The sequence below is a fragment of the Petaurus breviceps genome, unplaced genomic scaffold (genome assembly GCF_028583685.1).
Source record: "Petaurus breviceps papuanus isolate PSGF00001 unplaced genomic scaffold, PetGlider_PUasm1.0 90721, whole genome shotgun sequence".
NCBI classification, from domain to species: Eukaryota; Metazoa; Chordata; class Mammalia; order Diprotodontia; family Petauridae; genus Petaurus; species Petaurus breviceps.
In genome coordinates this window covers 3,389,317-3,412,899 of record NW_027187322.1, presented here as the reverse complement: position 1 = coordinate 3,412,899, position 23,583 = coordinate 3,389,317, and the positions used below count along the sequence as shown (strand labels likewise).

The window sequence follows — 23,583 nt, the reverse complement described above, 5'->3', positions numbered from 1 at the left end:
TCTCTCTTCAGGAGCACCTTCTGGGGGTGTGCAGCAAAGACAGTTATGCTTCAGATGACAACTTCCCTTGGATCTAGGAAACTACTAAAATGGTTAAGGTGGTCCCCAGCGAAATATCCCAACTGTGTGATTTCTAGCCTTTGACTCAATTATAGTCAATATTTCTTTTAAAACAAAACAGAACAAAAAACCAGCCCAGTCTAAATGTCATCATCTGAGCTCCCTGACATCCACCACCCATTCTTCCCGCCTCTGCACTTGTGTCAAGCCAAGCATTAGAACACTAAGACAGGATATGGAAGCCTGAAGACTCACCTCACCGCAGAGCCAGCAGCTACGAGCTAATCACAGACCTAGAGTCTGCTAGCCGAGTCTCCGTCAGTGGCAGCAAAGAAGAGATCTGAGTAGAATGTGGAGCGAGGACACCACTCCCAGTCGGCCTCCTGTAGCAGGGCCAAGGCTACTTAGAAGGTCTGTTCTTTTATGATGAAGCAGTCTGATGAATAGCCTCAAACCTGAATATGGAAGGGTCAGCCTCCAGATCAGGGCCATTTGGGGACTGCATGTAAACTAAGAGACCTATGTTCAGCACTGAATCGATGTGCGAATGTTACCTTATCAAGCCTACCAATATTCAAAGGAAAGAGCCAGGCCAGTGGATCAGTAAGTGGGCCATAATGCCAAGCCTACAACTTTCTGGTATCTAAGGAAGAAGCCCTGTCTCCCTAACTTTTCTCTGCCTCAGTCTTCCCTCTCCTGCTCACCAAGGGCAGCTGAGTGGCTGGAAATGATTCAGAATTCATCACCTCCCACTGCCCCTCTAGGGAGCGATAAAGGACCCAAGAAATCACCCCCAGATAAGGACTCTCTCAGAACAGACACATCCTAAATGGAAAAACATTTATTTCACTGGGAAAAAAAGTGACCAACTCTACATGTCTACCCATCACAAGCCACTAGGGGCAAAACGGGGAAGAAGGAGCCAGAACCCCCCTGCAACTGTGGTGATCCCCTGATTCAACACCTGGTGAAAACAGATGAGTGGGGAGACAGCACAAGCCCCGCCACAGTTTCTGGACATAGCCAAGGCTACTGGGAGAACAGAACAGGAGTGGGAAGGTATTGAAGAACAGGGGGTGGGGGGGTTGGGGGTGGCAGGGTGGGCAGAGAAGAGTCTCAACTCAGCAAGGTTAAATTAATGTCCATGGTTCCTGAGGGACCCAATGCACAAAGTCGTGAGAACATCCCGAAGATGGGGGACCACGAAGGGTGAATTCTCATGCACAACCGCAGCCCGGGGCTTCAGCCCCCACATATCCCACCTGAAAGAAAGCACAATACACGGGCTTACAGTAGTGAAAAGCTCATCATGGCTATGAAAATCCATCTCCTCCCTTCCCTCTTGGGATGGCCTTCGAAGCCTTACCCACTCTCCAAGCAGTACACAGGCGGCCTTCACCCTCCCCCCCAAGACGAAAGGCCTAAAAACCAGAAAGCCATGGGAAGCTCAGAAAACCCTGTCCCTTGTTCTCTGGCTCCTCTCCTAAAGGGCCAGTGGAACAGATGAGAGGACGGAAAGCCACTGACAACCAACCACTTCTGATGCTGAGGGGAGCCTTATCAAAAGGGAGCTGTATGGCCACTGGAACAGTCGCACAACAAGAGAGGGAGCAGTCAGCAGGTCTCTACAGAACACGTCAAGAACAGGACTCAGCCTGGCAGGACTTCTCAAGTCATAGCAGCTGGAGGAATTAAGGACAAGTCCCAAGATGTCCGAGCATACACCTTTGCCAGGGAAGAGCCTTGGTCATTAAGAATAAACAGATCTGCTAGAGCACACTGGCAAAGGAGTTCAGGCTCTGGGATGTGATTCCTAGTGAGACCTTGTGCGCACACACACCTTTCTCCTTCCCACCCTACCTACCATCTGGGCATCCAGGGGAAAGTGCAACGAGGCAACAGAAAGAAAGAGAACATACAAGGCCCTTTGGATGAATCAGGGATCCCAAAGCTGTGGAGAAACAGGAGGGACCCAAAGAGCAGAGTGGAAGAAAAAGACCAGCGTCCCAGAAGTACCTTTGGGGGCCAGATCTCAGAGCCAGAGGTTACAACTGCCGGAGTTTCACCATTTACAAACTAAAACCTAGAGAATCATCCAAACTACAGTTTTAAATGCATGAAGCCACATATAAAGAGGACAAGAGACTATATCACAAGTGTGCAAAGGATAACAAGATGATGATAAAACTGAACAAAGGAAGACAGTAGGAGACTGTGCACACAGACAGCCCCAAAGTCTGAGTGCTGCCACCAATTACTGAAGCCTCACCTTGGGAACGCCCAGTGTGGGGCCCCAAGATCTCGCACTACAGGGGATGAGGCTGGGTTGGGGGAGAGAAGGTCTCTGTTTTTTTGAGCAACGTGTTCCCACACAAAGGTGACCCTAGATGTACTCTCTGCCTGATCATGCCCTGACAGCAATCCTGCAGGGATGTTGCTTGATGGGGATAGGTCACCTGAGGGGCTGTGATGTCTAACTGCAGCAATGGCTCCCCCATGACCTTCCTTCACAAAGCAGGGACCAGTCCTTGCCCACTGCAAGACCAAGAAGAGGCAGCCAATGCAAGAACAGAGGTCCCTTAAGCCAGGAGGCTCAGGAGCATGACCATGCTTCCCTTCCTATTCAGCCCAAAAGGAAAGACTAACTCTTGCTATGCCAACAGCAGCAAGGCCTAGGAAATCTGCCACAAGGGCCAGGAACTTGAGACAGTACCAAGGAATAGGCAACAGACAGCTAGACTCCATCCCTGCCCCCACCACCACTGGCAGTCCCATTCCTGGGAGAGCAACATGGCAGCCTGGACCCTGGGGATGCCAGAGACAACAAAACCCCAACAGGGGAACTGCACCACTCTCACCTCGAGTTTTAAAAGGCCGAGTACCGCGCCCGGTCTGCATACTGCTCCCGCTCGTACCGCGCCACATCATACAGAGAATTCCGTGCAGCTGCCGAGGCCTGGGACAGCTCATTCTCATGCCCGTAACCGTAGCCCTCTCCAACAGTTGGGACCATGGGGGCTCGGCGCAGGGGGCTCCGGTCCCGTCCATAATAGGAGGTGGAGGCTGCAGTGACAGCAGCGGCAGCGGCTGCAGCGGCGGCGGCGGTGGCAGCAGCAGCTCCCGAGGTCGGCAACAGATGTCTATCGTAGGGGTCGATGGAGGTGGAGGTGAGATGACTGGCCATGGCTGGGTTCTGGACTTGTGGGAGCTGGGACAGGGTCTGCTCTGCATAGTTGTATGCAGAGGCCGCCGCCGCCGCTGCCACCGCCTCGTAAGACCGCACTCGACATCGCTTATAGTAGGCATCAAGCGCTCCATATGCATTACTGTAATACAGGGACTCCCCGTAGCCCATGGCATAGGGCGCGCGAACAGCTCCGTACTGCTCGTTATACTGCTCGGTCAAGTCTGCCATGCGGCCCGTCCGATCCACAGGACACTCTTTGGACCAGTGGCCCTCTTTCCCGCATCGATAGCAGCCGCTCTGGTCTCCCATCCCGGGGGCGGTCCGGAGCCGGCTGGTGGACAGCTGCACATGCATTCTTTTGCCTTGAAGAGACAGACGCAAGAAGGGTTGCTATAAGTCAGTCAGAGCCCCGGCCCTGGCCCCAGACTCCTCCGCCACAGCAAGAGCTACAGGAAGCCATCTCGGAAGCAGGCCAAGCTCAGCATCAGAAAGACACTTAACCGTCTACGGCACGGGCACCGCACAAGGAACTCACTTGAGAGGCCTGGTCTCTCTCCAGCATCAGGGTTTCTGGCTAAGAAGGCTCTCCACTAGACTGGTTAACCAGCCATTATCAAGGAAAGGAAAACCAATCTTGTCCTAAGAAAGAATCGTCAAGTCCTTGGTGAGTGATCTGCCTGTCACCACACCCCCTCTGAATGTCAGCTGTCAGCACCCCAACCCACCCCTGTGGCTCCTCTGGTACCCAGAGGGGCAGGCCCAGCACCCCCCAGAACAGCAATACCCAGCTGAGTGGCCAACACACCTACCCACTACCACCACGACAGGAAGAGGCTAGAGGAAAAGCTCTAAATCCCCAAAGGCATCTGTCATCCCAGAAGGACAGTGGCCCTGACCCCAACAAAGACTACGGCTGAGCACCTTCTACTTCCCAAGGTCTCTCTATGCCCAACAAAATGTCTGTCTGCAAGGGGAAGCAGCAGGGTAAGACCAGTTAGCCAGAAGAGCTGGGTGCCACGCCCACCTGTGAGCCTTGGCCGAGACCTCTGACAGCAGCCCCTTCCTCATAGAACTGTCACCCTTCAAAGGCCACAGAAAAGAGAGAGCCTGCCAGAGATGGTTTTCTAGGTGAGACACACAGGAGCCCAGAGCACTTTTGCCTCCTGGAGCCTGGGGCAATGTGACACACTACCCTTTTCATTTTCCCCAGCTTCTGTCCCTCACTTCAGTGGGTTATAAGGGGCAGGCAGGCCACAGGATTCTAGTGACTAGCACTTTGGAGCTGTGCCAAAGGCAGAAAGAGAACTAGGACCTTCACTGAAACTAGGATTTCCCAGAGGGAAAAATGATCAAGTTAGAAAAAGGGGGAGTGTAGATGGAGATGGGGGGAGTGTAGATGGAGATGGGGGGAGAGTAGATGGAGAGGGGGGGAGTGTAGAGGGAGTTGGGGGGAGAGTAGATGGAGATGGGGGGAGTGTAGATAGAGATGGGGGGGAGAGTAGATAGGAGGCAACAAAACTGGAGAACAGGTAGAGGTAAACTAGGTTTATCAAACCACAGCCTCAGGGAAGAACTAGCAATGACACGTCTGCTTCTCCAAAGCTCAGGAGCCTGAGAGCCAAAATGTCATTTGTAGAGAAGTTATAAGTGCTTAAGAAAGAAACATTATGACTTTGAAACTGAAAAGGAGAACACTTCTGAAAAATCAATGCAGACCAGGGTCTAATCATAAAGCAAGAGGAAATAAAGAACTTTTCCCCATCAGAGAAAGAAAGACCCGGAAGGGGCTTCTTGGGAAGCATTAGAGCCTGCCTTAGCTGTGCTCTGACACACAGAAGTCCAAGGGGATCCAAGGTCAGCAAGGCTTTCTATTCAGCAGCAGCCACCACAAGCAGGCACGTGATCCTCAAACCTAGAACATTTGGCTGCTGGGAAGATTCCTAAAGCAGGCTCCTAAGGGGACCTTCAATAAGAAACTGTAACTAAGCAAGAGACTCCAGAGCTCCAGGAGGTGGAAGGGGTTTTCTCTGACAAAAGGCAGTCGGTAAAGAGGAGATTAGGCCCAGGGCCTGGGGGGAAGGGCAGAGGCAGCAACAGGCTACAGAGCCAGCGTCTCTGGCACCTTGGCTGGGGCCACTCTGGGCACAAACAGCACAAAAGCCAGAGGGAGCCCAAAGAGCAGACTGTGCCTCTGCCTTCCCCTCCATTCTAGCCACCCCAAAGTCAGGCTTTTTCAAGGCAGACTAGAGTTGGGGCAACTTTTAAAAAATGAAATATCCTGAACCCAGGGCTCAAGGGATAAGGAAAGTTAACCTCTAATATTAAGAGGTAAGCCTGAATGTGAAGAAGATAAAGCAGGCACAGCCTATGGCCTCCGCAATGCCAAGAAGCGCCCTTAGCAAACACTTGGAAGGCTTTCCTGACCACGTGCCTGCACCAGGACCCTTGGAGGAGGAGAGGAGAGTGCAGAGCAGGGCGGGAAGTCGGTGAAGACCCGGGGGCTACACAGAAACAACCCAAGTCCCTTTTCTCTCACCCAGTGGCAGAAGAGCCAAGCAGAAAAATGTTTCCCCCAAATGTCAAGGCCCACTCCCCAGGACAGACTTCCCATCCACAGCTAGAGACAACTAAGAAAGGAAAACAAGCCCTAACCGCGGGCCCCACCCTGGGGGAGGGAGGCAGGAGGACCAAGGGGGGGGGGGGCGGGGGGGGGGGGGGGGGGCGGGGGGGGGGGGGGGGCGGCGGGGGGGGGGGCGGGTGGGCGGGCGGGGGGGGGGCGAGGGGGAGGGGGGGCTGAGCGGGGGGGGGGGGGGGGGGGGGGGCGGCGCGCTCACCTTGGAACTCCGTGTTGTCCAGCCCGCGGATGGCCTCCACGGCGTCCTCGGCGCGCTCCATGTGCACGAAGGCGTAGTCTTTGACGATGTCGCACTCGATCACCGAGCCATACTCCTCGAACTTGGCGCGCAGCTCCAGGTTGGTGCAGGCGGGGCTGATGTTGCCCACGTGCAGCTTGGTGGAGGCCTTGCTCTTGTTCTTGCTGGCCTCCACGTTGATGTTGACGCCGTGCAGCTTGTAGTGGTGCAGGTTGCGGATGGCGTCCTCGGCCGCCGTCTTGTCCTCGATGTGCACGAAGCCGTAGTTCTTGATGATGTCGCACTCCAGCACCTTGCCGTACTGCTCGAACAGGGCGCGGATCTCCTGCTCCGTCGCCTCGCGGGGCAGGTTGCCTATGAACAGCTTCACCATCTCGACGGGGCCTGCAAGACACCAGGCTGGCACCGCGTCCCGGGTTCGGGGCCGGGCCGGGCGGACAAAGGCCGGGAACCGGGGTGGGGGGCGGGGCCGGGGAAGGGGGACCCGGGCGGGGGAGGTGGGGGGGCAGGGGCGGGCGCGGGGGGAGCGGTTCGCAGAGTCGACGCGGCTCCCGGGGCCGCGCGCCACCCGCTCTGGGCAGCTCAGGCCGTTCGCCCGGGACCGGGGCTCGGGGTGGGCGCTTGCGGCTCACCCGCACGGGACACGGTGCAGCCTCCTCCTCGCGCCTCTGACAAAACGCTAAAATGGCGACGGCCGCAGCGGCGACTCCGGGAGAAGACCGGGTGGGGGGGGGGGGGCTCAGCCTGCCGCCCGATTGGTCATGCCGCCGAGCGGGAGGCCGGCGTTCCAGGCGGGCCCTCCTCCCTGTTGGTTACGAAACACGTCCGTCACCTAAGGGGCAGGGAATAGCAGACGTCAGTGATTGCTGGGGGCTCGCTAAGGGCCAATGAGAATGCACTAAACACAGCCGTACTAAGGGGATTGGGCAAGGTGGAGCCGGGGGCGTGGCCAACCAGGAAACGAAAAGGTAGGTGGGAGGGGGAGCGGGACCTGCGCCTGGGGGTCCCTACCCCGCCCTCAGCATCCCGCCCCCCTTCCCGTCCCGTACTCCCCCCCAGCCCACAACTCCGCTCACTCCCTGCCCTAGACGTGTCGGGGCCCTGCCGCCCAGACCCCGGAGCTCTGCAACCGAAACGGCCAGGCCGACTTGGGACACGTGGGCGGCTCGTAGCGGTCACTTCCCAGCCTCGGTTTACCCCCCCCTTCATAGTGGGGGAGGGGGCAGGGCTGCTTCCGCCACCCGCGAACGACCCTCGAGGTGCGTGGATATGAGGGTCACGGTCCCCTCCCTGGCTCGGTGCGTGCGTGCATCTTGGGGCTTGGCTGGGAGTTCGGGAAGAAAGAGGGAGGGGGGAAGAGAGGAAGAAAGGAGACCCCTCCCAAAAAACGTTCAAGGCACCAAGTTTTCCGGTTCCATTTTTATTTTTCTCCAGCCAGGCTTGAACGAGCTCGACACAGTATCAGTATACAGCGAAGCCCGCCCCGCCCCCTCGGCCCCTCTCGGGGCTGCGGCCCCCGCGCAAGCGGATCAAAAACCCAACATTAAAAGCGTGGGCGGGCGGGCCGGCGTCTCCGGGAGGCCTGCGCTCTCCATCCTCCCGGGGGGAAGGTCTCAGGCGAGCATCACTTGGGATCCTCGGGCTAGTCCGCCTTGGGTCCGGGCACAATCGCAGCCTTAGATGGAGCTGGAAGAAGCTTCACCAAAGGACTCTCGAGAAACTGGAGCAGAGCCTCCAGACATTAGAGCATAAGGCACAAGGGGGGGGGGGGGGAGATGAGGAAGGCCCGAGAGAAGGAAAATCTGGCCAATCCGATGGCCCCTGCATGCCCCGATCCCGAGGCAGCCGCGAGGCTCGGGGCATAAACCCCTGGCCCTGGAGCTGGGCAGCCTCAGGGATGGCCCTGGGCAAGTCCCTTAACCTTTGTCTCAGCATTCCACGGTAAACCCAGGAGACATTTATACATAGTAGGCACTTAATAAATGCAGCCCAGACAAGGAACAAACACACAAAGTGGGCTTGGTGCTGGACGTGGACAGAACTTCAAGAGATGTGAGAACAGCCTCCTCTGAGTCAACATGGCATTCACAGCCCCCATCCTCTCCTCTCTCACTCATTCCCTTAATACTTCCTTTCCAAACGAAGTTCTACAAAAGCACTGTCCATTCACACCAATATTTAAGGACCTGCTGTGTGCAGAGCAGGAAAGTAAGGCTGGCTCCTCCCTGCCCCCCCAGGATAGAGACAAGGCGGTGTACAAAGAAAACTGGTTCTGCCCCTCCTGATGTGCTGTGTGCATCTCCCACAGCCGAGCTATCACAGACTCCAGAAGGCCTGGATGGAACCTTTGGCAAACAAAGTTCACAGAATGTCCAAAGTAGGAAGGGGAAAGAAGAGACCTTAGAACAGGCAGTGTCAGAGTTGGAAGGAGACTTCAAATATGGAATAGCAGAACTGGAAGGAAGGATTTGACTGGCCCCCAGTACACACTGTGCAGAATCCCAAGGTCCCAGGCAAAGAAGCAAATTCAGCCAAGGGGACAGCTGTCTGTCTGCAGTTTAGATAATGCTGTTTTGGAAATGACGTGGAAGGGGCGGGTGGGGGAGCCTGGCTTTTAATGGTTTAATAGATTAAAATCCTGGCTTCAATGTTAAAGGATGACAAGTCAAATGTCTCTTAAGGTCATGCCCCACATGACCTAAATCAAACTACCCCTAATCAGGTGAACAGCCACCCAAGGGCTAGATGAAGTTGGTCCCTCCCGAATCATCCCAGTTCCCCAGGGCCACACATCAGTGATCAAAGAGTGTGGCCAATCTCGGGTCCCGATCATCCACACCTGCAGGATGCCCATAGACCCAGAGTAGACACAGCACAATCCCTTCTACCTGGCTGTGAGCACATGCTCACTGCAGCCACTGCACCTGCAGAGCCGGACAGCACGGTCTGTGTGAGCCTGGACAAGGCGATACTTCCTGTCTTTTGACCTTGTGTTTTCCTCTTCTGTAAAATGAGGATGGACTCGTTCGGGAGTCCTTGTGTATCCTCTGGGGCTGGTGAAGCCTTGGACTCAGAATGTTGTGAAAAGTATAAAGTGCCCAGGACGAAAAAGGAGACCAACTAGGCTGAAATACAGTCATCAAAACAGTGAAGAAATTCCCAGACCCCAGGCCTAGGCGACCAGTTCTAATTCTAGCCTCTCCAAGTAGCCCACCGCCTGGCCAGGAAAACCTTCCTGCAGGAGTGGTCAAGTAGTAATGCCAGGATGGAGCTGTAGGGCGAGGCCACCACACCCAGGAGGTTCCCTGGGAGTGCCTCAGAATAAACCCAGCCTCTACTTCTGGTCCACGAGTCATAAAAGCATCCAGGCTTCCTGGGGCCCAGCTGGCAAAGCCACCGAATTTAGGGTCCAAGGATGTCTGATGGTGCCCCCCCCCTTTAAAATTTGTGTGACCTTCAACAAATCACCCCACCCTCTTCCTCAAATCTACTCCAGTTGGTGCGCAAGGGCTTTGTAAACTTTGCAGATAATTTTAAGTCATACTGCCTACAGTCCTTTCCCCTAACCTCCCCCCCTCCACCCCGCCCCCAACACACATTCAGTAAGAAATCTCTTCTTCCCACCATTGGCGGTGTCTCAGGACATTCATTGCTCAGCCTGACTGACTAGCCAATTCTTCACCCCCAAAAGAACTGACTCCAGCTCCACGGACATCCCAACTCTGGCCAAATCCAAGAATATCAGAACCAGGGGAGACCTGAAAGATCTTGACCAGCATTTCTTAATCTGCGGTTCACCTCCTAGTAACTTCAGGGCATCCATGAATTTGGGTGGGGAAAAAAAGTACATCTTTAATATAATTGGCTTCCTTTGTAATCCCACGTATTTTATTTGGGGCATTCAAAAATACCATCACTCTAAAAGGTCCACAGGCTTCACCAAACTGACAATGGGTCTAGGGCACAAAAAAGTGAGGAACTCCTGATCTAGACTTACCCCATTATAGAAGGGGAAAGAAAGGGACCCAGGGAAAGGCTACGGCCATTCTCCTTTTGACTCCAGAGAAACCAGGAATTGACTGTGGACAGAAATGACTGAGGTGATTTCCAGTCTCCTGCTAGAGATCAGCTCACCATCCTGTGTATCCCCAGGTGTGCCCTCTTGTTAGGGCAAGCCAGCATGCCCTTTACAAGTGCAATGGGAAGAAAGTCCCTCCCATTCTCCCACTGAAAGACTCCCCTCTCCTGTCATAACTGGGGGATTATACAATCATCTCCCAACTGAGGTGGCAGGCCTGTGCCTTGGGCACTGCCCATCTCCCAACACAGCAGAGTTCTTTACACACAGAAGCTCTTCAGATAGGTTGGCACAATTGCTGGCCAGTGCTTATGACAGTGCTTGACCCTCCAAAGCTTCACAGAAAGCCTGCATTGAATCAGAGCCAGGTGTGAAAGAACCTGCTTGGGTCCAACTCAGGCTCTCAGTCAATCCCCAAGTGCCTCTCAGCTGTGGACACTACAGAGTAACAGGAGTGTGGACACCAAGTTCCCTACCATTTCCTCTGTGGGTCCCAAAGTCCCCTGCTTTTAAACCCCGGGCCTCTAAATCCAAAGCCTACAGGACCAAGATTGGGTTGGTTGGTGCTTTTGAGGCAGCTGTCCCCTAAAAAAATGCCTGTAAAAAATAACATGCTGTGAAGTCCCACTGCCATAGACAAAAAGCAAAGTGGTCCAAAGAAGCATGGATCAGAGCCTATGCTGCAGTCAGCTTCTTCATTTTTCCCAAGCCTGGTCAACCCAAGGAGGCACCAAGGGCAGCATGGAGGACTTGCAAGGAGCACAAGGAGTGAATACATGGCCCATGGCTCTCAGGTCAACCCTGGCCATGCAAGGACAGCCAAGTCTAAAGCTAGTAGGAAGCCTATGGGAAACACCCCCCTCTCCAGCACCTGGTTCTACCCCCCCCCCCCTCCTAGAAGGTACATGTGCTTGTTGGCACCTCCCAACACCCTATCATACTTGTCACCACCCCCAAGCTGCCAACTCCCTCCACCCTTCTTCTCTAAGGACCATCAAAGTCAGAAAGACCCAACAGGAACAGGAGGTGACAGAAAGTAGGCTGACTGCCCAGCTACCCTGCCTCTTCTGGAAGGGAAAGGGAGCAGAGGCCAGGGTGGGGAAAAGACTGACAGCAGACCTGCTTGTGGCTTGTCCCTCTTAGCCAAGGAGGAACTTGGAGAGCTGAGGGGTCCAGGGAGCCTGAGCCTGGTTAGGATGCTCATCCAGGCTCCAGGTGGTTCCAGGTAAATGCTTGCCCTAGGCTGCAATAAGGACAATTAATTAAGACCACCCTCCCTCCCCCCAAAAAACAACCCAGGGGAGAAAAGAGAAGACAGAAAATCAAGAGTGACAAGAAGAAATGTTACAATCACCATACAGCGTACACCGTACACCGTCCAACCCTCCAATGCTCCAGCATAAAATAAAATCCACGACCCTCCAGACCCACTGAGAGCTTGAGCACTACCAATGAAGGACGATGAGTTCTCATGCCTACCCCCCCCCCCCACCGTTCCCAGAGCCCTTCCAAAGAATAAAGGAAAAACAGAGTAGAAGCAAGCAAGAAAAGAGAATTCCAGCCCAGAATCTCTGGGAGTGCATCTGAGCCTGGATGTTCCTGGGCAGTCCTATGTTGCCCTGAGAGCTTAACTGAAGAGCTGGCCCCTCAGCAAGGTATCCAAGCAATGACTGCCCCCCATCCATGGGCAACAAGAGGCCAGGCCATCCCAGCACACTGCCTGCTGGGGGAGACAGTGCCCCCAAATACACATCACCGCAAGAAGGCCTTCTGAAAGCCCCTTCTCCACCCTCCCAGGTGCAATGGAAATCTGGCTCAGTTATACAGGAACCTATGTCTCCTGGTCAGACTGCAATCTCAAAGTGAAGTCCTGAGGCCTCCCACTTCTGAGATCACAATGCCTCCTTTTCCTGGGTCCCAAGGCTAGAAAAAAAGCAGCAGCTCTCCATTCCTTGATGCTTCCCACTGACCTAAACCTACACCAAGGCCAGAGGCCACTAAAAGGCTACTCTAGAGCCCCAGTAAAATTGGGAGGCAGGCGCAGGTGACGGCGGTGGCAGGATGGAACAGGGAACCTCCACTGAGGCGAGAGCAGGGTGCCCAGGCCAGCTGCCCCCTATGCCATCCCTCCTCCTCCTTCCCAATCACCCCAAAGCACAGGTCATTCCCTCTTGCCCTATCACCCCATTGCCATAAAGCAGAGGCACCACAAGCTGGGCATGCCAAGGTCACCTCCTAGTGACCTTCCTGTAGAAATGGGTAACTAACCACTGCCCCCTCTACCCCACACCTAACGATTCTGCCCCCCACCCACCCCCCGGATTCCTGGGATCAAAGTCCAGGCTGCCTTCACTTTAGCTGCCACATCTTTCTGGGTGTCACCGCTGGCTCCTCGGTGATCCTGAGTTCAATCAAGACAATGACAACCAGGTTTCCAAACTGCAAATTGCCCCAAGTTTTATTCATAGTCCATACAAAAGGGGAAAGAAAAAAATGAGGTTTCTAACACCCCCTATTTGGGGAAGATGGGGAACAAGGGGCTGGGGGTGCTGCTCAACATCAGCTCTGCTCGCAGTCACTGGGAACCCTGCGGGCAGGGATGGGGTCAAGGGAGCACAGGGGACGAAGGGGCTGACCTGGCCCCAGCCTTCCTCATCTCTCAAAAGAAAAAGACGCCGCTGACCACAGCCGGAGGCTGCTTCCTTGTCCAGACGACCTCAAACACCGCGCACAAAAATCCAAGGGAGTTCAGGAAAAAGAGAAATGCCTGCTCTGTGAAGGTGGGAGGGTCGGGGGGCAGGGGACAGGAATTGGAAGGGGGAACCGACCGTCTGGAGCCAAAGTCAAGACTTACTGCTGAGGCGGAGGAACAAAAGAAAAGGTTACTGCCGCAACACTACAAAGATTGGCTGCCTGGGGCAGAACCACACTGGATAAAGGGGACTCGAACTCACTCTTGCCGAACGGGCCCCCATCCTACCCCCACCTCCTCCTTGCCCTGCTCCCACCCACCCGCAGGACAGCCCTACAGGCGGCGCTGGTAGCCAGAGTGCATCTGCGCTGCCCGCAGGTACTCGCTATAGGAGCCCGAATAGCGAGCATAATCGGAATGAGCATCGGGCAGGCGACGGTAATCCAGCGAGGACTTTGTCGGCGAGCGGCGGAACGAAAGCTGCGAGTCTGATAAACGGCGGTAATCAGAGAGCTCGGCTAAGCGCCGGTTGGAACCATACCTGGTCGAGAGAAGAAGACAGTTGGTGAATGAAACAGTTGTCGGGAAGAAGCTCCAGCTGGGTAGGGGGAGAGATGCAATTGAGTCAGGGGACTGACCATGAACAAAACAGGGGCTAGCTAGACTGGCCAGGCAAGTCTCCAGCAAAGGGGTCTTATGTGAGTGCTTTTCCACCCCCCAGGGATGCTGATAGATACAGGGCAAGAAAAATCCAATTCGTGACAAACTGGGGGGGGGGGGGATGAGGGGAGGGGGCAGGGAACCAAGCCTTTCACTCACACCTTCCCTTAAGTTCCATGCCCAAGATGCTATCTGCCTGCCATTCACTACTACATCACAAAAAACACCTGGGAGGAGACCTACAGTGAAAGGTCCAGGTCAGAGTCAAGCTTGGTTGCTTTGGAACGGCGAATGCCAGCGAGATACCCAACGTCCCCCAGAGCAGACGCAGTATTGACTACCAGGGTATTAATTCAGATCTATGTGTCCTCAACTTCCCCATCTCCAAAGCCACAGCTATCACAGCCAGGACAGCCTTGACACACATTAGGGGATATTCAAGGTAGTGGGAAAGATCAGGGAGCCATCACTAGCAAGGTGTGCAGAGGCACGTGGGTTGACCCAGAAAGGCACCTCCTCTCACAGCCTTAAGTGGCTGGCTCTAAATCAAGCCACATACGGTTGGTTCCTATCTAAAACAGCATCTAAAGTCCTGAGAGGCTGCAAAAAGACCTACCACTTGGCCTTGAGGCATCCCAGGGAGCAACAGGGTGAGTGGAGTGAGGAAGGGTCACTGGCTCTAGCTTCCCTCCCATCCTAACCTAGCCGCGGGCCCAAGGCCCCAGCCGGCGGGCAGAGCCTGGGGGCGTACAGTACCTTTTTGACATGATGGAGGCGGCCTTTTTGTAGGGATCGTCGTAGCTGTCTCGGGGTGGGGAGAGGCGGGTACGCTCATAGGGCGGCGGGGTGCTGGTAGCGGCGTTGGCAACAGCCCCCTGGGACAGGGACAAGTAGGCTGCGGATGGCTGGCCCGCCCCCTCATAGGTGGCACCTGGCTGACCCCGGTAGGAAGCAGCAGCAGGCTGAGGAGGCTGCTGTTGGGCAGCATAGGAAGAACCCAATGGGGCCGACGACTGAGTGCGGTAAGGAGCAGCCAGGGCTGCTGCGGTGGGCTGGGCGCCATAAGCAGCTGCTGCCCCATAAGAGCCGGTGGCTGCAGCCGACTGAGCCCCGTAGGAGCCAGAGAGGCCCATGGTGGCCTGAGCACCATAGGCATTCAGCTGCGCTGTGACGACTGGCTGGGCGCCGTAGGAGCCTGCGAGAGGGCCCGCTGCCTGTGCTGCATAGGCAGCAGGCTGGGCGGCATAGGCTGCGGCAGTAGCTGGCTGAGCCACATAGGCAGCAGGCTGGGCCCCATAGGAAGCAGCTGGCTGGGCTGCATATGGGCCAGACTGGGCGTTGTAAGAGGCTGCCGTGGGCTGAGCATTATAGGAGGCTGCAGTAGGCTGGGTGTTATAGGAGGCTGCCTGGGCCCCATAGGCAAGTGAGGATGCTGCAGGCTGGGCCCCATAGGAAGCTGCCTGAGCCCCATAGGAGGTCAGGGAAGAAGCTGCTGACTGGGCATTATAAGAGGAGGCAGCAGCCCGCACACCATAGGAAGCTGGCTGATTACCATATGAGGCCAGGGAGGAAGCCTGTGCCCCATAGGAGGTAAGAGAAGAGGCTGCAGCTGACTGGGCCCCATAGGAGGTAAGGGCCGAGGCTGAGGGCTGGGCACCTCCGTAGGGACCAAGTGAGGAAGCTCCCCCAGGCTGAGAGCCAGGGCTGGCCAGTTGGGCCCGGTATGGGGCTCCCAGGGACACTGAAGGCTGTGCCCGGTAGGAGGCTGCCTGGGCTGTCATGGGTTGGGTCCGATAAGCGACACCCAAGGAAGCGGAGGGTTGGGCTCTGTAGGCCGCCCCCAGGGAAACTGAAGGCTGGGCTCGGTAAGTGGCTGGCTGGGCAGTCAGTGGGGTCACATAGGAAGCTCGGGGAGGCGAGCGGCGCAGGGGACTGCGGTCACGGCCATAGAAAGGAGGGGAGGGCTGCCGGGGTCGCCCATCGAAGCCGGTGGTGCTGTTGCTGAAGGCCTGCTGATAATCAAAGGTGGCAGAGAAGCCACCAGTCCCAGGGAATGCAGTGTCGCCAGCCCCTGGCTTCTTGGCCTTTTCCCCAGGGGCCGCCAGGCCCGCTGGCCCCTTCTTCTGACCTTTGATGGAAAGCTCCACGTTGATGCGCTTGCCCTTCACCTCCTTGCCGTTGAGCTGCTCGATGGCGGCTTTGGCGTCCGCTTCCTTTTCCATGTGAACAAACGCATAGTCTGATAAAGCAGCAGACAGAGGGGTTAGCGGTTAGGGGGTAAGCCCCAAACTGGGGACACACACATGCACACACACGCACACACACACACATGCGCACACACACGCACTCCTAATGGCAGGTCCCACTGCTGCGGCCAGTTACTTCCATACGCCTCCAAAGCCTTCCTCCTGTACTTGGTGCCTAGGCCAGAAGGCTGCCAATGGCCTCAGGGCAGTGAGAGAAATTCCATTAAGAGGACTTCCAACAAAGCTGTGAATAAAAAAGCATCCTAAACTGCCAGACCAAAGGCAAGATGGGATCTTTAAATAAATCACACCCAACAAGCTCAAGCCTCAGACTTCTTTGGAGATTAGAGCTGCCATTCACCTGAGTTTATACCCAGGTATCAGTTCCCGAAGTCTAAGAATCACTTGTTTTACCCTGAGGGGCAGTGAGCCTAATTACAGCAAGGACACGAGTTCAAACCAAGGTTTACCAGAGAGGGGTAGTCAGCAATCAGCAATTTCAGGAATGACCCAAACGTGACCAAGAATTTCTCACATCTGTAAGGCACTTTACAAAAACATGGTCACGGCATGTCATCTGACTCTCACAAACAGACTGTAAGGGAGGCAGTCATGGATGACTGTCTTCATTTTATAGATTAAGAAAGTGAGGCCCAGACTTGCCTGTGTGGTTAGACATTACATGAGGAACAGAGCTAGACTTATATCCAAGGGTCCTGGATCCAATCCCAGGGTTTTTCTGCTCTGACTTAGGGTCGTCTCAGAAACCTCAAAGAAAGTACAAGACAGACCAAAACCTCTTGCTTGCTCCCATAGGCTGAGACATGGGGAGGGGAGGGTCACATAGTAACCAAACCAAAGGAGATGGAGAAAGCGTAAGAAATCAAGTCCAAGCACCCTCTACCCCAGGTTCACCCCCAGGGCCACACAGCTTTGCCATTTCCTGTTCCCAACACCAAAATAAACCTGGCCCCACATTAAGTCTCTGGGACACTGAAGGTTTATCTACAGGAAACTTCTAATTCAAGAAGTCCCAATCATTGTGGCTGGAACCATGCCTATCTCAAAGCACTCAGTGCTCTTTCCCCCCAATATCCTCATCTGGGGCACTCAGAGGACCAGGTCAATGCAGAGATGACTCGAGACCACTCCCAACATAGAATCTGAACCCCCTCCCCCAACAACACCTAGGGACCAAAGGAAAAGGGTGGAAGGCCAGAGAGGAAGGAATCAGAAAAGAAATCCTTAGCAGCCCAATCTTGCTCTGGGAAGATATAGGAACTAAGTCTGCTCACTGCCCCCACATCAGGAACAGGCAAAGTACCCACTTCTCACTAGGAAGTTGATCATAATCTGGAGCCTTCTCAGTGCTCAAAGACAAAGGAATTTTCTGCTGCAAAACAAGCACTTCTGAGAAACCCATTGATTACACAACCTCCCTTCCTGGTTATTCTCCACGAGTACCAGCATTCTCTTTCTCTGTTCCTTGGGGACAAACACATGACCATCAAAACTCAAATGCAACTTATGGGAAAACACCTATGTGGGAAGCAATATGAAATAACCAAAATGGCACTGGGACTCGAGCACCACCACTGCTCCTGGATAAGTCTCCTCATCTATTGCCCCATCTGCCCAATCTGTCTTGAGCTAAGGAACATGGAAGCACTTTGAAGAGTGTCACATTGTACAATCTGTACAAGCTATCTTTCATGAGAATTCCCTATAGATGCCATCTTTCAGTTCTAAGAAAGCATAGAGGCAGGACCCTTTGTACTTGCAATCTTAGCACCTGAGATCTAGAAGAATAAAATCAAGGGAAACAAACCACTGCCGTCACATCCCATAGTCAGACCAAGTCATCCTTACCCCTTGACCACTACAACACAAGCTCTCCTTTCCCTGGGGAGGGGAAGACCTCACACACAGGAGAGAGGGAGGAAAGCTGGCCTAAGGAAAGGTGAGGCAGCAGAAAGCAGAAGGGGGGGATGGAGGGATCCTAGAGGACAGCAAGCCAGTTGTCCTGGGATAGGGAGAAAAAACCTAAATGAGAATCACATGGGCATCTATATCTAACCAGTCCTGACACGGGAATTGAGCAAAGGCAACCAGTGAGCACTGGGAAGAGCTGTAAGCCCAGGTCACCTAATTACAGCCCAACTCTGTCCATTTAAAAAAAAAAACGTTTTAAGAACCAAGTTGCAAAACATCTTGAAATCCACATAAAATACCACATTAAAATCAACTGGACAAAAAAAATTATTGGGTTACAATCAAATCCCATCCACATATAGGGAGCTCCTGGGAAGAAAATAAAAAAGCATATGCCTAGCTGACTCAGGGAGCCAGAGGCCTGACTAGCCTCAAGAAAGTAAGTCACCTTAAGGGAAGGTCCTGGGGTCAACAGAAAAGACCAGATTCTAGTTCCTTCAAGAACACAACAAGGAAAAACACCTGAAGATTCAAGGATCACCAAGAGCTCCATCTGGCCCTCCAAATTAGATGATGGAATGTGGAGAACTTTCAAGAAGACTCTTTTTGCTTACAGAAAATAAGCAATCCAGGCTTTCCAGCATGACTGCACAATTCCCTCTGCTACTAAGGTACAATGACTATCATTCTTCTGTGGGTCCTAAGTGCAAGGTGGGAATAGCATCTCCTCAGAATCCTCCTAGGTTTCCCAAAGGCTGATAATGGGTCTTAAAGACAGAGGCCAATACAAGTGCCCCACTCCTCAGGGCAGCCAAAAGGCTGAAGGTGTAAAGCAGCTCCAAATTGCTGCTGTGGTATACTGAGTCACCGATGGTCACCAGGCAACCTCCTCCTCCAGCACTTAGGCCACAGGCTACATACACTAAAGAGTCAACTCCCCCCAAGTGGCAGGCCTTGAGTTAAGGGGTAAAGACAATGTAGCAGGAAACAATGAAGAACCCTTCTTCTTTCTTGGCCATCATCTCTATCACCTCCTCCCTTCCCACATTCCCAGCCAAAGGAACAAGGATTCCATGAAGCCATACATTCTATTCCTCCTGTCTCCAGTATTTAAGAGGCTCCCCACAGATCTTTCCTGATTAAATCAAACAATTTACCAACAAGGAGAGTTCTTACTACAAACAAATGCTTCCAAAATACCTGACTTGTCAATAAACAATTTCAGCCCATAGGTGCACAGACATTCTTCAGGTGCTTCCAAAGGAAATCCCTGATCCCTCCCCGCCCCACTTCTTCTCAGTCTAACTAAGCAAGCAGTGGTAAATGATGCAATTATTTTCCCTCTGCTACCTGGCTTCTGAGAAGGCACTTAGCAAAGGTTCCTTGACACCATGAATTTCTTAATTCACCACTCAGAACCCACCCTGCAGAAGGAGCAGTTCTAACACTAATTATGCCAATTAAAAACCAATAGTAGTCAAGTCAGATCCCTCACTTTCTTTCTTCAAGTCCTTTCCATCCTTTCCTCAAAACAAAAGCACACTGCAAACTCATACACAGCCTGCCCCAGAACACCTGGCAGAAGAGCCTGGATCCAGATATTCCTGGACTTTCCATAACCTGAGTTGAGGAAAATAGAATGCAACATTAATGCAGGATGAGAAGGCTATTTCCCACTCAGAAGTGGAAGGCCAAATGAAATCTTTACTCTTCCCACCCCCCCTTACTGGAAGAGGTAGATCCAACAAGAAGGATGCTTCCTGGCCTAGATCGGCAGATCCAGAAATCACACAGGGTTTCTCTCCCTAACACTTCTCTTGCTGAGTCCTAACAGCCCCCAAACAGAGGCCTAAAAAACCCTTGGAAATATCCCTCCTCCCTCTCTTCTGAGATTCAAGAAATCATGGCTTCTGCAGATGATCAGGAGAAGCTAGCCTGATCCCATTTAGAAAAGATTATGCCTCTTTTTCCAATTCCTGCTACAGATGACACAACTCAGGACAAACCGTCCAGCCAAAACCAAGGATGAAACAGGGCTGCCTGAATGACACGAGAATATCTGCTGCACAATACAATAATCCAAGACAACTCAAAGATTTAGAACGAAACATATTCATCCCCTGAGAAAAAACTGATGGTGTCTGAATACAGGCCCAAACATGCTTCTTTTCTTGGACTTTATTCTTCTTCATGCTTTTTTTGGTTTGTTTTCCTTCACAACATGACTCTTATGGATACATTCTGCCTGACTACTCATGTACAGCCTACATCGAATTGCTTGCCTGGGGGGGAGGGGGGTGGTGGTGAGGAAAGGAGAGAATCTGGAGCTCAAAGTTTTGAAAACGAATGTTGAAAACTGTTTTTACACGTGCTGGGTAAAATAAAACACCAAAATTCAAAGTAAAATAAAAATGAGCACTTAAAAAAAGGCCATCCACTGTATAGGAGAAAAACTGAGCATTAAGCCACCCGCAGCGGCCTCCCGACGGAAGGACGCCCAGAGCCCCAGGCTTCCAAGTCTGACTTGCAGGCCCCCGGCCCCAGACCGGGGCCCAACCACTGGGACTTAAGGCGAGGACTGCGCCCAGGGCCCCTCCTCTCCCCGCACATCCGTGACTGCAGAGCTGGGCTCCGCCGAGACCCTTGGAGAAAAGGCCCCTTCCGGGGGCGGCTCCTTAAGACTTCAGGGCCCCGTTACCTTCCGCTCCGGCGCATTCGTCTGCATCGAACCGGCGGGAGGGCGGGCCCAGAGCCCTGACCTTTCACCCCGCGCCTCCGACCGACGTCCGAAGGGGCAAAGGGGGGAGGGCAAGGGGTCCAGCCCCCACGCTCTCGATCCGGCGTGTCCCCGTCACTTCCCAACACTTTCCGACCGTTCGGCGACCGCCCCACCCCGCCCCCGGAAGAGGGGGAGGGGAAGGCGCGCCCCCGCCGCGCACACGCGCCCCCGTCCCCCCACATTGGTGACCGGTTTAAAGCGTGCTTGCCGCCGCCGGGCGCGGCCCCGACACGCGCCCCCGCGGGTCCTAGCCCCGGCTCTCCACCCCCGGGCGCGCCCCCGCGTTACCTTTGACCACGTCACACTCGATGACGGGCCCGTGGCGCTCGAATAGGCTGCGCAGCTCCTGGCTCGTGCACGCAGCAGACACGTTCCCCACGAAAATTTTCCAAGTGTTGAGAGGCCGCGGACGCGACATCTCCACCACGAGGGCGCGCCCCGGTCGGAGTTCGTGGCCATGCAGGGCCTCGATGGCGCGCAGCGCACCCGCGGCCTCGCGCACGTGCACGAAAGCGAACTGCTTCATGACGGCGCAGCTCATGACGGTGCCGAAGCGCGAGAACAGGGCCGCGAGCTCCTCCGGAGTCGTGTCCGCCCCATCTACGTTCCCCACAAAGATCTTCATGGCGCCGCCGCCCCCGGCCAAGAGCTCGGACCCCTGCCTTTCCCTGAGCGACGAGCAAGACGTCCACCCTGACGGCCGTCCTCCCCTGGAATGGAGGGCGGACGAGAACCCCGCCGCGCAGGCGCAGCGCGCTGGCCAATCGCAGCCGGCGCTCCACGCCACCGCCAGCCAATGAGTGCGGCGGAAAGGGCCGCGCGCGGAGGACAGCCAATCCCCGCGGCCGGGGAGCCCGCTCGCTGGGCGAGGAAGTTCGGGAAGGGGGGCGGCGGCGGCGCGCGCGCGACCAACGGCCGCCCGCCCCACCTCCCCTTCTTTCCCCTCCTCCCTCCTCCCCTCCCCCGCCTCGGGGGAGGCCGGCCGGGATCTGTGCTGGGGAGCGAAGGGCGGGGCGGGGCGGGGAAGGGAGAGGGTGAGCGAGGCTGAGGACCCCAGGGCGCGGCTGGGCTCCTGCCGGCGGAGGGGAGGGGCCCCGAGCCCGAGATGGGGCGGCGGGGCGCGGCCGGTCCACCTGCCCAGCTCAGCCCCGGCCCCGCTCCCGGACCTTCCGTGCCCCCCGCCCCACCCCCCTCCTCCCCCAGGCCCCGGGAGCCGGCGCGGCCAGTACCTTTCCAGCTTGGCCTCCCATGCCTCCTCGGCCCCCTGGGCCTCGACGTTCCAGTGCCAATGTCCCCCACTGGCCTGGGCATTCCATCCCCAGCCCGGGCCTGGAACCCTGTGCCGCCCCTCCCCCGCGCCGAGGAGGGTGCCCTTTCCTGGCGCAGCAGAAGAGTGGTCGAATTTGAACCCAGGGCCTCTGCCTCCATGCCCCCTCAAGGGCCTCTTCACGCGCACGGCTCTCCCGCCGGACTCCACTGGTGGGGGCCCTTGGCGTGGAGGACTTGGGGAAGCCGGTAGGTGGAGATGGGAGTGAGAGCATCCTGGCGATGGGAGCTCAGCTGCAGAAAATGCTGAGATGGAGAAAGAATCCTTGTGCATGGTTAGGACAGGCCAACATTGGGAGGCAGGTGGGTGCAGGGGCCTCCCTGACTTCTCATCATAAATGCCCCGAGGAGCCGCTAACACAAGGCCTTCGTTTTCTAGGCTCCCATGATTTAGTGGTGTAGTTAGTGTAGGAAACTCACCATGCTCAAATCCCCTCCACTGATACAGATTCGCTACTGGAATGGAGAGTTACAGCCATCTCTGCATTATGCCACACGGCTCCTTTGCCCTGCATATAGCAAGCTTTTAATAGGTGGTTGTTGAATTGAACGGAATCCATGCAATAGGCTGGAAGCATTGCACTTTCCAGAGATATAATTATGGGCCCTGGGATGGTTAGGAGTAACCCCTAATTTTCCAAGTATTTTTCTTCAATTCTTAATTCCAGTCACTGTCCATTTACTGTCCAAGACAAAACTGCCTGGATCATTGGCCTTCATCATCTACTTGGCTGTCCCTTTGTGGATTGTGAGCTCATGATGTAGTAGGCTCTGCAACCTTCTGAGGCCGGACAGAGAACCATCCTGTGGTCATCTACCAGGCAGAACATCTGCAAGGAGGACCCCTTCCATGTGGATTCCAGGAAGCACTTTCTGCAGGACAGTGTCAGAAACCTTTAGGGCTTACATAGTGCCTGGCACACAGGTACTCAGTCAATGTTTCTTGACTGACTGACCGTCAGTGAGCAGAAGCATCACACTTCTCTGCCTTGTTCCGTGCTGATCTTCAGGGGATCACTGCACGGAGGTCTTCCTGCTGCAGTTGCATCGGTCAAGGAATCTTACATAATGCCAAAATGTGCATGGGAGATCTGGAGGAAGGTCATATCAACAACCAGTACCCACAGCACCGTTCTTGCCTTTTCCATAGGGCTTAAGTCACCACAGAGCTGAAGCTGTGCTCTGCCTTGGAAAATTATCTGCAGAAATGCACCTGTTCTCTCATCATTTCATTGATATGTAAAAGAGTTTGTGGAGTTGTGAAAGCAAGCACATGGGCATCCTGCAGCTAGGGGGCCCCACAGTGGGGATGACCTGAGTTCAAATTTGTCCCCAGACACTTATTACCTATGTGAACTTAAGAAAGTCACTTAACCTATGTTAACCTCAGTCTCCTCAACTGTAAAATGGGGATAGTAATAGCACCTATCTTCCAGGATTGTTGTAATGATCAAATGAGATAATAATTGTAAAAAGTGCTGAGCACAATGTCTGGCATGTAGTAGGTGCTTAATAAATGTTTGTTCCTGGCTGATATGGAAATAAGCTTTACATGACTTCACACATGTAACTAATATTCTATTGCTTGCCTTTTCAAGGGGTGATGGAGAAGCTTGGAGGAGGGGGAGAGAATTTTGGACTCCAACCCCCCCCCCCCCCCCGCCCCGGACATGTTTTCTTTTATCTATTTATTTTTAGTTTTTAACACTCATTTCCACAAGATTTTGAGTTACAAATTTTCTCCACATCT

At 54.5% G+C, this 23,583-nt stretch overlaps 1 protein-coding gene and 1 long non-coding RNA gene across 13 annotated transcripts in view; one reads left to right on the top strand and one right to left on the bottom strand.

The window, feature by feature from the left end:
* The window catches only part of RBM14 (RNA binding motif protein 14), a 44,385-nt gene extending 23,129 nt beyond the window's left edge, over positions 1-21,256 (bottom strand). The window contains exons 1-5 of one of the 12 annotated variants that reach the window (XM_069066423.1): positions 20,796-21,256; positions 15,679-15,789; positions 6,082-6,504; positions 2,919-3,609; positions 887-1,322 (exon numbers count right to left, since the gene is read on the bottom strand). In XM_069066423.1, the coding sequence (XP_068922524.1) occupies positions 2,927-3,609; positions 6,082-6,504; positions 15,679-15,789; positions 20,796-21,132 (1,554 nt within the window). In that variant the 5' untranslated portion in view covers positions 21,133-21,256 and the 3' untranslated portion in view covers positions 887-1,322; positions 2,919-2,926. Of the gene's footprint in view, positions 1-886; positions 1,323-2,918; positions 3,610-3,782; positions 3,887-6,081; positions 6,505-6,807; positions 6,953-12,629; positions 13,432-14,306; positions 15,790-20,795 lie in introns of those variants that run through there. The other 11 variants (XR_011164039.1, XM_069066425.1, XM_069066427.1 and 8 more) reach the window with 11 other exon arrangements.
* Positions 21,257-21,702: 446 nt separating this feature from the next.
* LOC138144691 (uncharacterized) lies at positions 21,703-23,378 on the top strand. Its single transcript, XR_011164009.1, has 2 exons — positions 21,703-22,022; positions 22,502-23,378. It is a non-coding gene; the product is annotated as an uncharacterized lncRNA (long non-coding RNA).
* The last annotated feature ends 205 nt before the right edge of the window (positions 23,379-23,583 follow it).